General features: G+C 40.0%; 2 protein-coding genes across 3 annotated transcripts in view; one reads left to right on the forward strand and one right to left on the reverse strand.

The window, feature by feature from the left end:
* anks1ab (ankyrin repeat and sterile alpha motif domain containing 1Ab) overlaps positions 1 to 7545 on the forward strand; it is a 45242-nt gene extending 37697 nt beyond the window's left edge. The window contains exons 12-14 of one of the 2 annotated variants that reach the window (XM_062415921.1): positions 905 to 1081; positions 3971 to 4068; positions 6928 to 7545. In XM_062415921.1, the coding sequence (XP_062271905.1) occupies positions 905 to 1081; positions 3971 to 4068; positions 6928 to 7009 (357 nt within the window). In that variant the 3' untranslated portion in view covers positions 7010 to 7545. The remainder of the gene's footprint in view (positions 1 to 904; positions 1082 to 3970; positions 4069 to 6927) is intronic. The other variant, XM_062415922.1, reaches the window with a different exon arrangement.
* Positions 7546 to 7629: 84 nt separating this feature from the next.
* Positions 7630 to 16607, reverse strand: LOC133977677 (T-complex protein 11-like protein 2). The gene is made up of 10 exons (XM_062415923.1): positions 16561 to 16607; positions 15619 to 15705; positions 15381 to 15510; positions 15168 to 15288; positions 13811 to 14031; positions 13459 to 13595; positions 12215 to 12396; positions 11737 to 11918; positions 11131 to 11303; positions 7630 to 9935 (listed from the first exon to the last, which is right to left on the reverse strand). The coding sequence occupies exons 2-10, from the start codon at positions 15695 to 15697 to the stop codon at positions 9703 to 9705; spliced, it is 1458 nt and encodes a 485-aa protein (XP_062271907.1). The 5' UTR covers positions 15698 to 15705; positions 16561 to 16607; the 3' UTR covers positions 7630 to 9702.
* Positions 16608 to 16744: the final 137 nt, after the last annotated feature.

The raw sequence follows: 16744 nt of genomic DNA on the forward strand, positions 1-16744 counted from the left end.
GGCTCATTGAACGGCTTGATTGAAGTTCTCTCCCGCTATGCATGGCATTTCCATGTATAGGCACAAATGATGTAGTAATTTGTGTCTCGGTTCCTGTAAAGGTTGACGACAATCTTTCATCTCTGGCAGATGGACCACTGTGGAGTGTCAGTTAACTGCAGGGAAATAACCATAACTAAACTGTAATGATCAAAGTTTTCAGGCCAAAACACAATTTTCTTTTTTTAGAAAAGGCTGGCAGGAAACAAGGTTAGAGAGATGGGTATGAAATGGAACAAACATCCATGGCTGGAATCAAACCGTGGATGTTGCGGTTATGTGGCATCCCAAAACACAATTTTAAGCCTGACTTATTTGCATTTAACACAACCGCTTCATGCGCAATATGTTCAAAAATGTGCATTTGCCCTTTAGTGAAAATGTGCATGATATTCAACCACGAGCCAGTGGATAATTACACCAAGTAATTATCCTAACAATGTGAGGAACACTGCTTTTGTGTGCTGCACAGTGTTTTCATGTGTGACTACAAAAACCCACTACAACAAATTGTGAAAAACAAGCAACACAACATTACAACATGTACAAACCCGATGAAATAATGGTGATTATAAAAGAAGTCATTATAAAGTGTAAGTACCACTGGTTTAGACCAAGCTACAGTACTATGTTAAATCGTTCCACAGCACACCTGTATTGCAAGTAAATTGTATGAAGTCAATGGTTTGTCTTAAAGTTATTATAAATTGAGGAAAATCAAAAGTCAAAGTCTGTTAGGAAGTTGTTTTGTGTCTGGTAGCACCAGAAATGCTGAAATGTTGACCATCACTGTTTGATTCTGTTACCAAGACTGTACTTTATGGTGAACACTTTGACACTTTTAACAATTTTTTCGGTCACACAGACACAGACCTACGAGATCATCCTGACACTGGGACAGGCATTCGAGGTGGCCTATCAGATGGCGATGCAGTCTAGGGCAAGACAGTATGTCCCACCTTCATCTCTGCCCTCAGAGGTCATAGAGACCAAAACCAGCCGTCCTGTATCTCAGTCGTGGAGCAGCATGCGGAGATCAGCAGTGAGTACCACCCTACAAACCATAAAATAAATGTGTATGTGTGTAAATGGGAGTGTGTGTGTGCACGTGTGAGAGAGAGCATTAAATTTGCTCTAATTGTTAAATGGAAAGAGAGCGAGCAGAAACACACCATTGTGCAATCATAATTCAGAAAAGGTACACAGACCTCGTGACCGACTTTTTCCCCACCACTGAATTCCCAATGGGCCACCGACAATAGAATATTTGCTATGTGTGTGGTAGAAACTAAGTGATGAGTCATTACTTTGTTACCAATTTCATCTCGCCCACCCCCCTACCCTGTGAGTCACTGAGATCAGCAGAGATTTTCTTTTTGTGCATATGCGAAACATGATGAATGAAGAGTTTATTTGTTGCTCACAGGCTGGCACATGATTTCCTCTGGGACTTTACTGGGGGCTCAGTCCCCACTGGTTGGACCCATCCACCTCTTCCCCACCACTGATTGAGTGTGTTGCATAAATGTTCGCATACACCCTGAGCTACGCTATGATGCATTGACCTCTCAGGCTGCACTGAGCACTCAGTGATCACTGTCACCTGAGAGAGCTGCACAGCTGGGAGCACGCACACGACTGGACCACATGCTTATGCAGAGACACAAATCACTTTGTTTTACTACCTGCCTGTAAAGATAATATATGGAGTAATCACAGAGCTGCATAATGAGCCTTGGCTGGCTGTTTAAGTTTGAGAAGAGAAAGCCAGGGACTCCTTTCCGCTGCAATTTGCTTTGATGCGTTTTATTGCGATGAGAATGCAACCAAATTTAATTGGCTTAAGAACTGTGACACTCTTTTTGTAAGTTCCACAACAAGCAATTGACTGTTTGCTTAGCCCCACCTCTCTGAATTACCTAGCTTTCCATTACAGTAATAACATTAACATATGAACCACTCCGAATTATTTGTAATTTCTGAAACAAGAAGTCTTCAGACAAAGGAAGAGAGAAACAGCTTCCTATTTCTAGCATGCGATTTCTCCTATTCTATCACTGACAGATTTTATCAGCGGTAGCAAACTAGCTAATTAAGGTAATGGTTGCTCCGTGAGTTGGTGGAAAACTCTGTTTACAGCCAATGTTTCCAGCTGACTCATTGTAAAAGAAACATCCTCTAAAAAGGGTCTTGGCTAAATAAATGATATTGTGCTAAGAGTCTGAGGATAAAGCTACATTTTCCAGTTAGCATCATAACCAGCTGATGATCCATGTTAATAAAGAAACTGCATAAACGAGAATATTTTGCAGTGAAGAGCTGGTTAGTCCTTTTATTATTAGTATGATATGAAATGTAAAACTGTGTCCTAACATGACCCTGTTATACTTGTTCATATTTTTAAGCCATGTTTTCAATTTTGATGAGGAGTAACCAATGTGTCTGGCTATCTCGGGTAAATTTAGCTTCAATAAAGAACAGGATAGAGCTGCTAATATTAGCCTGAATTCTGAAATCAATCTGTGACCGGCTTGTGTGTGGAGATACACATTTGCTTTAAAAAAACGTTACAACATAAGTAGCCAATAAGCTAATAAAGCTTATTTGCTAATTGGCTTTGGTTACTACTGTAGGTAGCAAGCCAGTTGGCAGGCAGCATACCATCCTCCAAATCCCCATCATTTCTTACTACAGCCCCGCGCACACTGCCTCCACATGTTAAGAAATGCAAAGCTTGACAGGCCTGCTGTGCCTAGTTACGGTTGCTAAGCTAGGATTGGACAATTGCTATACGTGGGATTGGTTTGGCTAATGGTCAATTACAATTAATTTGCCTTCTTCAACTTTAAACAGGTGATGAACTGCTGCTACTGGATTTTTTCATTGTCCATTCGGTGCATTGAAATACTCTGTCCCTCTTTTCTGTCCTTTTTTTAACATGTCTTTGTTCTTGTCTTCTTGGTCCTCCTGCCTCCCAGGGTGCCCCTCTGCTCGAATGCCGCTGCTGTCACTGTCACACGTGTACTACCCACCGTCCTTCCTTCCTCCCGTTGCACTCTGTTAGCCCTGGAGTCCAGGTCCTTCTCTTTCCTTTCCTCTATTCAACCCTGAATCATCACACATCTGCTTACACACCACTCCACACCCCTCCCCTCTTACTTTTTTTCTTGTTGTTGGGGTGCCACAGTGCACTTTTTCCTCTTTGTTTTGTGCTCCTAATACTTCAACCATAAGCGTTCTCCACATCCCTTTACTTTCCCATTTCTCATCTTCATCTTACATATAGAATTTAAGATGCAATTAGTGCTGTGGTAAAACACAATCAGGGAAGAGAGGGTTTCTTGACGTGATTTAACTTCTCTGTACGAGGACTGTCGGCTTAATTGTGCCAGTAAGGGTTTATTCTTTAGTGCTCATAAACAAGATGGTTGGAGTGGTGTCTGTTGGATGGTTTTAACCCTACTTATTTTGTTTATCCAAATTTTTTAAGACATGTTGAACTGAAGATGTCATCCATAAGCAGAGAATTTAAATAGTTTCTAATCCTTACTTACCTTTTAAATTGTAGCTTTAAGTGAATTAATCAGCCACTGTATGTCTTGACTGCTTATGTTATGGCATCAGCCACTGGTGTAGAGCAACATGTTGCTTTTGAACTACTAATCAGTATATTCTTAACTCCCAGAGGGTTGTAGCTTTGGTGTTATTGCTGTGGCTTACAGAGCATCAGGCTGAGTGTATTTTCTGTCAGACATCATCCATGTTGTGGATTGAGCCCTGAGTGTCTGTGATTATAACATGATCACTGGACTGTACCTCTAATCCACATGCACGTGTGTGAGCTGAGGACTTGTCAGTGTGGCGCAGTGGCCTTCACTGCCACCCGTCTCACGTCCTCCTCTCGTCCCTCCTCCCTCCCTCCCCCCGGCAGATCGACCCCCTGGAGATGGACCCAGACATGCAGTCCCTGGGCAGCACCACCTGGCTCTTGGACCAGCGAGAATCCAACAGGCGCCCCGTCAGCACCAAGTACGAGACCACCATATTCTGAGGCCGGATCCCCACAGCTGCCCCTCTTCACCCCCTCGTACTTTCCTCTTCCCCTTGCATCCGGTTCTCCATTCTCTCTCACAAACACACATATATAAACATGCGAGCCCCGTGCCTTCTCACTGTGATGGTATAGCATCCCTCAGGGCTGCCTACTCCTGCACCCCTCCTTTGCCCTGCCCAGTGACCCACACCAACCTCATACCCGCCATGACAAACACTCCTGCGGCTCTCCCGTGCCTCCCCAACACCCCTGGCAGCCTCCCTCGCCTGTTGCTGCTGCAGCCAATGACGGAGCCCTGGAACGGATGATCCTGGACTGATCAAATTTTTACAGTGGCCCTGCTCTCTCAACCAAACTGCCTCTTCCTCCTCATCCTCCTCCTCCTGACAGCTTGCATATGCCCCCAACCCCCTGATAACTCCCAGAGGTTGCATCTTTATTATTCTTCCTCTTTCATGCCATTTAAAAAAAGATTCTTCACAGGCAAAACAAGCATGTTCAGTTTTGATTTTGTTCAGTTTGAAGCCATCCACATTGGCTTCGACTAAGGTCAAGTTTAAAGTTGCTATTGAATTACTGGGGCCAACAAGCCCTTTTGGTATAAAACAGATTCTAAATCTGTTGAGTAAAAGTATTATATTTATCTTTTAAGTTTTTTACCATGATTTACAACATTTTCATTTTACTGAATGATTTGATTGTTTGGTTGTTTTGCCTCAAGACAGTTATTATTTTTTTCTTTCTCCATCTGTAGCCTGTCCTGTCTTACCAGGCATCTACCACTGTGAGGCACTATGAGGAGGCTGCTTTGCTAGCATGGGATGCAAGACGGACAATTAATCAATGAAAGACAAAAACCGCAACATGCAGCAAACAATCTTTTTTTTCTACGCATTTGTACAATACTCATATCCATCCAACACTACGATGGATTGATCGTGAATCTGTCACTGATGTCTGAACTCAAACGGACCAAGAACTGAAACCCTCGTTTCCCCCGGATACACACAGACAAACACACACACACAGACACACACACACACACACACACACACACACACACACACACACACACACACACACACACACACACACACACACACAACACACACACACACACACACACACATACACACACAAACACAAACACACACACACACACACAGGGGGAAGACTCTCTTACACTTTACCGAGGACAACAGCCTTACTTCATTTCGGTTATCTATAATCAACGAAGCCCATACCCTGCCCCCAACCTCCCTGAACACCACCCAACAACTGCACGCCTTCCCCCCTTTTTGCTTCTAAAAAGACCAAAAGACAACACTTCTGATTTCCTGGTGTATTGAATTGAGACTGAGAAAAACGTAGGCTGGGATGACGTGTTCTTATGATGGTACAGTTTTGTCCAGAAGAGAGTCTTTGCTCTTGCCTTGTACTGCCCTGTGCCTCTCAGCATTCATGGTAGCACCGAGAGACTGCAAATCACAGCATTTTCTTCTTGTCAATTTAAAAAAAGAAAGAGAAAAACAAAGAAACACTGTTAAAAGATGGCACTATCCCTTTGAATACCTTCTTTTCTTTTTCTTATGGTGCAAATAGGACATTTGTGATACTTTTTGATAGACTGGGGCTGACTGAAATATTTTGGGACAAAATTATTAAGAAGGGATCATGAAGGATCCCGATATTGATACAACCAGAAGCAAAAAAGAAAAAAAAGAAAAGAGTGAGAAAATGCCACCAAATTGAGTGTACTGACAGTGGTTTCACATTTCACAATTTTGGTAATCTAAACAAAACATCCTCAACACGATTTCATTTGATTCTAATATAATAATGAGCCCCAAGCACAATTTGGCGCACATTTTCCAACATAGCATCCTATTATCATGATTACATGGGTCGGTATCCATGCCGTTTCACACACACACACCAATTTAGAATTAGGTGCAGTACGCGCAAAGTATGTCACTAGAGAAGAAATGGCAGCGGGAAAGATTTAATTCCACCCCATTAAAAAGAGCCAAATCTAAATGTTGTTCTGGTGTCGTGTCGATGCTAATGGATTTGCTATGCTGAGAACGTGACACCATTTTTATTTATTTATTTTAATTTTTAAGAATTTCTTCCTGCACTGTGACTAAAAAAAAAAATGCTTGTTGTGGAGTCGACACATATCTGTGGGTTCTCCCCTGTGTGTGCACTACCTGCTGTGCGTGCTGTATGCCTTGTTTCTGTCTTGTCCTCATGGGAGTTTGGACTGTTACATCACTGGCCACTGTCCTTGTTTCTGTGTGCTGCAGGAGAAGTGAGCTATTGAGCTCCTCTCCAGAAAACGGTGTGTCTGGAGACCGACTGTTAAGATGTAACCGGTCTGTGTGCGGTACCGTGGCTGTGTCATTGCCACTCTGTTCTGACTGTTAACTGTTAGCTTCCACTGACTGATGCATGTTGGCAGTGTTTTTTGTGTTTTGTACCCTTTGATGCACTTGGCCTGAGCAGTCTTTGTATGTACTGTAGCAGTGTCTCGTCTCTTCTCACTCATCTTGCCATTTGCTTTTTATGTTCCCCCCCCTCTCTTTGTTACACCACCAAATACGGCGATTCATCTCCATCCCTCCAACACGTTTCCATTGTCGTCATTCCTCCAACATTTTGTCACGTTATGTATCTTCCATTTTGTGTGTCACCAAGACAACCTGCTCTAAGTATGGATGCATAATATAAAAGCATTACATTTTAATGAGCAGCAGCTATTTAAAGCAAGTTTTGGTGGCATGATATGGCTGTGCATGTACCGGTCTTTTAACATTGGTGTTTTCCTTGTGTAGCTCACCCCAGCGTTCAAGTTTCCGGATACCAAGCTGTGAGTTGAAGGGGAGCAGCCGATGTGAGCGTGTGTGCGTGTGTTGAGTTAGTGGGCAGATCAGTGGAAAGAGATAGAGAGAGAAAACGAGAGGTAAGCCTTACGCAACGTGCAGGGCCAACCAGTACGGACTCTGACATTTAGATCTCACTCTGTATATCCCCTGCTCCTCCACTGCCCCTGATATGAATCCCAACACACGGACTGAAAGGTAACCTGTTGTCCCACATCACTGGCTTAACAGGACCTGTTTATCACTCCTGTCTTGAGAAAGGTCAGTCAGAAAGGTCCAGTCTATTTCCTGGCCTCCATGTGACTTTCTGATCTTGTCATGTAGGTACTGTAATGTTTAGAGCACTGTAGACCATTAATGATATAGACCATTAATGAACATTTCTATTGATTCAGGTCTATCGGAGATAGTAACTGTGGGAGTTAAGGGTAAACAGAAATGTAACAAAATTGTAGAGAAAAAAAAAACTGTACCAGCATACAATGCTTTGCCCATGTTTGTGGACAGAGTATGGTTTGTCAATGAAAAATGTGATACTGTTTCAAATTTCAAAGCAATATTATATTAATGAAATTAAATAATACAATGACAAAACAATCCCTCTCAAGTCTGTTGTCAGTATTGATTTTTTTTTTAATGGTTGAGTAATAAAAGACAAAAAGAAACATTAAATCAACTGTTTAAAATTTAAAGTGACAATTACAACAACATGGTAATGACTGTACAATTATACCGTCAGTGTTTCCCCTGCTGTAGATTAGTGGGCGCTGCATCTGCTACTCTCATCCAAATGACTAAAACCAGTTTGTGCCTTTCGTGTATTATTACATTCAAGTCACAGAGCTAAACATTGTTTTTCTAAAAGGTAAATATTTTCAAGGTAAATGTCTGCGACTCTTTCATAAAACTAAGAAGGTCATTTAACAACAGTTGAAGGTATTTCCAGCATCCTCAAAGACTTTTGAACTATCTCAATAAAAAGCATTATTATTTTATACAGTTTCCCAAATTGGTATTATTAGTTATATTTGTTAATTCTAGTTTACCTTTATATTATATGTATTTTTCTTGTGCCAATACCAGAAAAATACATTTCTCTGAAATTAGTCAACGTTTAAGGATGATATTACTTATATTTTCAATCAAAGCTCACCATTGTGCAAATTTGTATGTATTTTGACATCAGGATAATTTCAGGTATCCATTGGTTTGTATTTATTTGTGCACAACATGAAAATATGTTCACTGACTCTGGGAAAATATCTGGAGTTGTGTAATCCCTCACAGCACACATCAAGTCTGCAGCATTTTTTTTGTCTAAATTACATTATCTTTGTGAAATGATGCAGCGCAGACTGTTAAAAAAAACTGTCTTACACTGCGTTACATCACAATGATAATGTAACACCTACAAAAGACTTCACACCGTCATAGATTACACATTATATGTTTTAGGGAGACTGATAAACAATTTCCACAGTGTGCAGAAAATACATGAAAACCAAATCAAACTGCAGGAATAATGCACAAAATCATCAGAAATATTTTGCTGTGTTCGCATCACGGGCTCCATTCATAGTTTTAGCCTTGTAGAAATTTGAAATATGCTGGAAACTGTTTCTGGATTCATGATTCCCTTTTAGTTTCAATAATATAACTTGCAATGTAAACAGTATGACAGTCATCTGAACCATTATTTCATTATTATTTCTGAAGCACTCTGTTTAAGCTTTCAGTTTGACCTTTGAAAGTGCTTTTGTGTTTAACTTCATTAAATCTATTCAGCAATGATTTTCACCAAATACTGCTTAAATTCAGCAAGGTGAACAATGATTTGTTACAGAAATTCTATATTTTCATTAGTTTTGTTTGACTGCCTGGCAAACAATTTTTAATTAATCAATTGGGTATGTATCTTATTTACAAATGAGCCCCGCGACCACTGATACCAACTGCTGCAGGGGAAACACTGAGTTTATTTTTGGTTTGCTATCAAAGGTGCAAGGAAAAATAATGCTTTTGAGAAAGAGTTTTAAAAAGTGCGTATAATCTTTGGTAAAAGAAAGAGTTTCATAAACACGTCTGTCAACATACAGATAAGAACATAAACCAGCCACACATTAAAACTTGGAAGTATTATTTACAAACTATTAGCATATTATCTTTGGTACTCTGTGTTTCTCCTGAGGGTGTTTATCTTGAGAGTGAAAACCAACCGAGGCTTTTTCCAAACATTTGATCATGTCAGAAACATTTACAATCAGTCTCCTGCAATGTCTAAATATGACTCATACACAATGTCCTCATTAACACGCTACAGAAACTATTAGTTACTCTTATCAAGGTGAAAGCTATTTTTCATTTCTGTCACACAATCTGTGAGGTTTTTCTCTGCTCAAATGTTTGGTTAAGATGTATTCTAATAATAACTGTTTCTGCCTCATGCTTTGAGTTCGATTTTCCTCTTGCAACGGTTAAAAAAATATAATCATATAAAACACAATATAAATGTCTCTTTAGAAAACAAAAGGAGCAACAGCGAGATGCCCTTACGTCACTCCCTAATTTAGCTTCCTTTTTGAGGCAAACACTTTCATGTTTTGGGTGTGACGTCTCACTACCGAGCAGTCTCGCTTAATGTATTTACACTCTAAAGCTATATATACACAATGCCATAAGGGAGCTTATGTTAAGGTCATCAATGTTCCTGTATAGGTCGCCCTCAGCTTAGCGCGAGTCTTCCCCGGTCTCGGCCTCTCCTTGTGGGAACAGTATTTTCCTGAGGATGGGTGCGTAGAAAGGACCAAAAACCGTTCGGTTGAAGTGGGTGATTCGCCCAAAGGCCGTCCCCAGTTCAGCTAGCTCAGCACTCACTAGCCTGAGGGCAGCGGGCAGCTCTGGACTCCTTTTAGCGGGGCCGCCCTCCAGCATGGCCTGGAGGAAGCCCTGTACCCTTTCTCCTATGTTCGATCCAATGAAAGAGGGAGAGAAAGAGAGGGAGGACACATTCAAGTTTAAAAACATCCATGTAGACTACTAAACTAACTAAATGACGTTAAAAGGAATGCTTCCCGTCGAGTAAATGTTTAATCTCCAAGTCGTCAACTAAAAATATAATCCTGTTTTAATCCAAATGTATTCCTAAAAAGTCTGAAAGGTTTGTTTTATCAGCCTGAAAGGTCAGAAGTGCTTAAACCAAACCTTAAATGAAGTGAAAACTGTTACCAGCAACAGGATCTAACAATATGGAAACTTAAATCTCATGTGTGAGAATAAAATACTGTCTCCATTAGTGCTAGAGCTTAAATAATTGATCAATTAGATGATATATCTGAAACCATTTGGAGAATCATTTTATTCTCTTTTTTGAAGAAACATTTCAAATATTCTGTTTCCCGCCTTTCAGATGTGAAGATGTGCAGCTTTTCTTTGTCTTATTTGATAGTAAAGTCAATTAGACCCTGCGTCAGGCTGTAGGAAACTGTAATAGTCATTTTTCAGTCATTTCTTGTCATTTTATAAATGAATTATTCATTTTTAATTAGAGAAATAATCAGCAAAGTAATCTGTAATGAAAAGAACTAGTTGCAGCCTTGTTGTTTTTTCCTGTCCAGTGAAAATGGTTCATCTCCAAATATAAAACTGTTTTTAACTAATATTGTCAATAAGCTCTGAGCAGTTTTTATCAGCATTTTCTAAATCCCATCTTAAAATGAAGTGAAAACACGACAATCAACACCATGTGGTTATCAGAGTTACCAGAGCAACCAAAAGTTTTCAGAAATGAATGTTTGGAAACTTACATGTGAAAATATAGTTTCAGCATATTTGTGTTTAAGAGCTGAAACAATTATTCAGTTTCCAGGAAATTAATCTCCAACTATTTTGACAATCCATTAATCATATTAGTAATTCTTCAAGCAAAACATGTCAAACATTTCCTGCTTCCAGCTCCTAAAATGCCAAGATCTGCAGCTTTTCTTTTTGTTATATGACAACAAACTAAATATTTTGAGGTGACCTTGCTCTCTGGGGAGCTGTGGTGGGCAGATATTCTACAGACAAAACAATGAATGAATTAATCAAGAAAATAATCAATTGATCATTAAAATGAAAGTTGCAGCCTTGTTGTGCTTCATTGAATTCATGGCTGACCTATGAGTGTGCGAACAGGGTTGTTGTGCTTCCACAGGTCAGATATTTGTCCTCTCAGCAGATCCTGGCACTCCTGAGGCAGCGCTGCTCCTCCCTGGTTGCTCACAGCTTCGGTCACTTGCTGCAGTACCGTCTCCCCAACACTTAGCAGCGCCCCCTTCAGGTCAGCATCCCTGTAGCACCAGAGAGCAGCATGAGGCAAATTACCTAATGACTTCATTAGATGTGTAATAGGTCACGGGCTTATGAATCTGTCCATTTATAAAGCGCAAAGGGTCTTGGGGCTCGTCAATAAATAAGAGGATTTAATAACATCTAGTTCTCTCAGAAGGTGTTTAGATTAAATACATTTTAATAAAGGTGATTAAGGGGAGAAATAGATTGTGCCTATTATTGCAGCTGGGACCAGAGTGTGAGCAGGCCACGAGCTGCTGTTCCACATTTATCCACTAATCATGACAGTGCTTCTCTTGAACAGAAAGAATGAGGTTAGCTGGATCCGTTCTGACAAGCTGGTTGCTGCCTGTCACCCCCCTTGGTTTCCTCCTCATACGATACCTGTTCCCCATGACAGCGAGTACATGCATCACCACATCCTCCCCTTACCTGGTGTGACTGCCCTCCAGCAGGGCAGTGACGGACTGCCTGAGTTTACCTACAAACCCCTGCAGGGAGAAAACGGTGCCCCCACACTGAGCTTTGGTCAGGAGCAGCACCGACGCCTCCAGGACCAGCATCTCGAGCCGCCGGCCCAGAGCGTCCAGACGGGCCCGGTCCATCAGCACAGTCTGTAAGTGGAGGTCAGGTTAGGGTCATTTGTCACATGATTATCCATATCGTTTTAAAAAAAAAAATATCAGTCTAAAGAAAATCAATATCTAGTTTACAACGTTCTGGTTGTGGATACAAAACGCTGCGCTGGATATTCTACAACACTACATGAGCTTTAATGTGTCGTTACATGTTTTAACAGGCAGCAGTGTGAGAACGAGTGTGTAGGGAGGCTGAACATTTCTACTTAATCAATAAAATATCGCTCGAATGAAAGGCGCAGTGTGATGTCATGTCGCAGGCTGCAGCTGACCTCTGGATATTTCTGGTCTTGCGGATCCCAGTGTAGCAGACACATGTAGGCCCGGATGAGGATGGCGGAGGCGCTGACAGGGCCACGGCTGTCAGGACCAGGAGACTCAGAGCGGGAGCTGACGGCCGACGCCTCCTCTGACTCTGCTGCCTGAAGCCAAGCTGTGGTGTTGTCCAGAGAGGCTGAAGAAATAACATAATGAAGAAGTCATGTACATTAAAAAAAACAAAAAATCTAACAATCAACAAGATTAAGATGAACTGTAATGTAACAAATATGAGAGGGTTAGATATTTTGAGTGATAAAGACATACAATACTATACAATAATGATTTCTCCTACATAACAGAGTAAATAGTGGATTTAGTGTTTAAAGAGTATCAGAACAAAATAGATTCATTATGAGTTTTGTGTTTCAGTTCCAAGATAAGTTTAAAAAAAAAAGAGACCATAATGGCTGGTATTAAGGGAAAACATATATAATACTAATCTACTTAGAGCAAAATGATCAGTCAATGATCAATTAATTAGGTTACTTTAAAAAGGTCATTTTTCAACAAAAATGCCTAAATTCATTTTGTTTAAGCTTCTCAAATGTGAATATTGGCTGTTCCGTATAGTCTTCTACAATAGTAAACTTATATAGTTGCTAAATAGTAATATTTGGGTTTAGGTTTTGGTTGGTCAGACAAAACGAGCGATTTGAAGATGTCACACTGACATTTTATACACCAAAAGATTCATATATTTACCTATATAAAAATCAGCTCCTTTTGCTGCTGTGGCACTTTAATTTCCTTGTATGGATTTAATAATCTTTTTTTAAAGCCAAAACAATATGTATATCAATTGATAGCAAACAAAAACAACAATACAACATATATTTTGAAGACAGAGTTGTTATCTAGGAAAATATGACTATTAGAAATGTTATTAAAGGATATTTAGTACCCCAGCTGACCTGACTATCTCAGCATGAGGCGCTCTGTCCTCTGCCAGTGACTCTGATTAGCCAGATGTACTGAGATGGATTATCTGAGTCAAAAGCCACTGATTGGCTGTCCAGCTCTTCACCCAATCGAACAGAGTTTGAATAATGACAGGACGGGGGATCATGGATTGTTTAATTGAAATAATTAAATATCCAATGACCATAAACCCTAACGTCACAAAGTCACCTTCATCATTCATCTCTCCTGCTGTAACAGTCGGGTTAGAGACTGACAACACTGGATCCTTCCTCACCTGGCTGCTTGTCCAGAATCTGCTGGAATTTGGCTCTCTCGTACTGCGCTGCCTGCTGCAGGAGGTGAGGCCTCAAACTCTGGATGGTGAAGTTGACCATGTCAGTCTTCATGAGCCCCAGCACGCGAAAGATCTCCCTGAGAAAAGAACGAGGGGATTACTTTTGAGTGAGAGAGCAAACTTTACTTATATAGGACATTTTGAAACAGAAGAAGTATTTACAGAAGAAGGAAAAAGGACACAGGGAGAGAGGATATAAAAATACATCAACCACAGATTAAAATGTGTCAAAAAAACAAAACATCTTAAAAAAAAACAATTTAATTTAAACTGGGTGAAGACTCAAACACACCTCAGGAGCTCCACGGGGGCCCTGAGGTCCCTCAGTGCCCTGACCTCTGGGTCACGCACAGGTGCACATAAAGACGCCATGGTGCTGATGACGTATCCTGCCAGTCTGTGGAGGTCCAGAGCTCCGTGATCCACCTCTTGCTGTATCAGATCCATGTCCAGGACCTCGTCCAGCTGAGATCTCAGCCTGACGTGACCGGGCAGCAGCAGGGACTGAAGCATCTGATGGAAAATATGTTTATTGTAGTTTACACATACAACATTTTGGATTCATGTAGTTTGGAGTTGGTGTCTTTTTGATAACTACAAGGTTCCTCTACACAAGCAGATACAGAGACTGACATGCTGTTACCAGAACCTGCACAATAAAAGGATTTATGGCATCAATGTCATTGCAGCATCCACTTTATTTCCCATTAAATCACTGGATTTAATACGTAAAGTCAACTGTAAGTGGTCACCTGAAATAGTTATGTGAGCATATTTTATGAAAAGTGCTTAAAATACTCATTTTTATCTGGGATACTCAGATATGTGATAAAAAAATCAAAGTTCAATCAAGCTTTTGAAGGCTGTTTTCCCTGATTTCAGTCTTTATGCTAAGCTTAGCTAACTGGCTGTTAATTCCAGCTTAATATTAAATGTACAAACAGTAGAGTGGTATTAATCTTCTCATTTAACTCTCTGCAAGAAATCTGTTAAGCCTCTAATATTGGCCAGTGTATCTTTATCTGATGTTTTGAACTTTCATATATCAGTACCAGCCTCACAAATACAGTATGTGTTGCTTTATTCGACAGATTAATCAAGTCATAAGTTAAAGCAACATTTGGAGGTATACTATCATTGTCTTTACAATGCAGACATTGTGTTCTCTCTCTCTTTCTCTCACTATAAAGCATTATGAATTTATTAGTGATGTAAATATTCAATAGTTCTGAGTGTTAATATAACCAGCAACATATTTCTAATGAAGTCTGAAATCACACTTTTACATTAAATTACATTTAGCGGACGCTTTTATCCAAATCGACTTACAAGGGAGAATTCATACACCGTTGGCACAGCAACGGGAGCAATTTTTTGGGGTTAAGTGTCTTGCCCAAGGACACATCGACATGTGGACTGGAGGAGCTGGGAATCGAACTGCCAATCTTCCAATTTGAGGACAACCGCTCTACCTCCTGAGCCACAGCCGCCCACTTTTCCTCCTGGAAATTTGACGTTGTGTTTGTGTTTATTTCACATTTGTTGACATTGTAAACACTTTGGTTGTGATGCTCAAAGCATGTGAGAATGACTGGAGTCAGAGGTCACAGTATACCCTCTCCCTCTGACCTAGTACCAAACACACTTACAGTCTTGACCTCCTGCAGCAGAATGACAGCATGATCATAGTTTGGAGGGTCGCTGTTCAGCTGCTCACGAAGACTGTCCCAAAATGCCCGGTGAACAATCTCCGACACTCTGCCCTCCAGACTGCAAAAGAAAAAACATCTCAATAGATACGAAACTCTCCATTCACTCAGGAAATTAGAATAAGCAAGGTCATATTTCTTTTTCTTTCTTGCCTTTCTGTGGGAGGGCTGTTGGGTTTGAAGCGGAAGTCTTCATTCACCACTATCTCATGTGCGAGGCTCAGGTTGGAAACACAGTTCTCCAGCTCCATCAGACCAGACAATGAGGAGGTGGGTGGGCTCCCTGACCCCACAGACAGGACACACACACACACCCACAGATAATTCAACCTGCCAAGCTGGTAATAATTCAATTACTGAAGACAATAACGACTATAATAAAGCTTCATACCTGTAGGAGAGTCCAGCTTTTCCAGACAGGGAAGGTCACCGTGGGAATCATCGGGGGCCTCGTCTCTTTGATTTGGCATTTCAGAAGCTGTTTAGATGTATAAATTACCCAATAATTAAACTCATTGGTCCACTAAAGTCCAATAAAAAGAGCATCAATAATTAGTTGATTAATAGATTAGCCAGTCCACATAAAATTAATTAGCAGCTAAATTTTGATAAGAGATTAATCATTTTAATAATTTAAAAAAAGCCAAACAATTGATCATTCAAGCTTTTTAAATGTTATAGCACTGCAACTAACGAGTTTGCTGTTTTTTTTCTCGATTAATGAATTGTTGTTTTGGTCCATAAAATGTCAGAAATAGTGAAATATCTCAATCAGTTTCCCACAACCCAAAAATATTCAGTTTACTGTCATAAAGGACAAAAGAAACCACAAAATATTCACTTTTAAGAAGCTGGAACAAGAGAATTTGGACATTATTTATCTTAAAAAGTGACTCAAAACGATGAATTGATGATCAAAATAATTGGTGATTAATTTAATAACTGGATCAATTCATCTACTAATATTATAGCTCTAAAATGTTGAGATTATCTGCTTTTCTTTGACACATATGATATATTTATAATATTTTCAAGCTTTCTCAGGCATTTTCCCATTTTCTTAAAAAGACAAAACCATTAATCGAGAAACTCATCAGCTGCAATTTAATCTAATGAAAATAATAGTTGCAGCCGTAAAAATATTATAATGCATCAAATGTAACATCATGACACTTAAAAGCAGATTTAAATGAGATTTAGAAAAAACCTAAAAACTTCCATAAAATGAAGAAAAACATCCAAAACAAACACCCAAATGTCAACATAAGACACACGGCAGGTAAGAAGAGTTAAATTAATATATAGTAGGACTCTTTTAAAGACACTGGCTTACCTGTTTGCTGCTGTGCAGGTGAATTTAATAAGGTATTTATAAAAGTATCGATCACTGACTGCCGTTAAAAACCACATAGAGCCTCAGTTCAAACTGGGCCAAACCATTTTAACAGAGATACGGAGGGGGAGCTTTAAAAATCACGCATAAGTAACATTTTAACACATTATCTAAACCTACATTT

Source organism: Scomber scombrus, chromosome 3, assembly GCF_963691925.1.
Source record: "Scomber scombrus chromosome 3, fScoSco1.1, whole genome shotgun sequence".
NCBI classification, from domain to species: Eukaryota; Metazoa; Chordata; class Actinopteri; order Scombriformes; family Scombridae; genus Scomber; species Scomber scombrus.

Excerpts from the sequence above, each read along its gene's own strand:
- LOC133977677 (XM_062415923.1), bottom strand. The coding sequence starts at position 15,697 with ATGCCAAATCAAAGAGACGAGGCCCCCGATGATTCCCACGGTGACCTT. Across the intron at positions 15,511-15,618 it reads AAAGCTGGACTCTCCTACAG|GGAGCCCACCCACCTCCTCA; the intron begins GTATGAAGCTTT and ends CTGTGGGGTCAG. Across the intron at positions 14,032-15,167 it reads TGCTGCAGGAGGTCAAGACT|ATGCTTCAGTCCCTGCTGCT; the intron begins GTAAGTGTGTTT and ends ATTTTCCATCAG.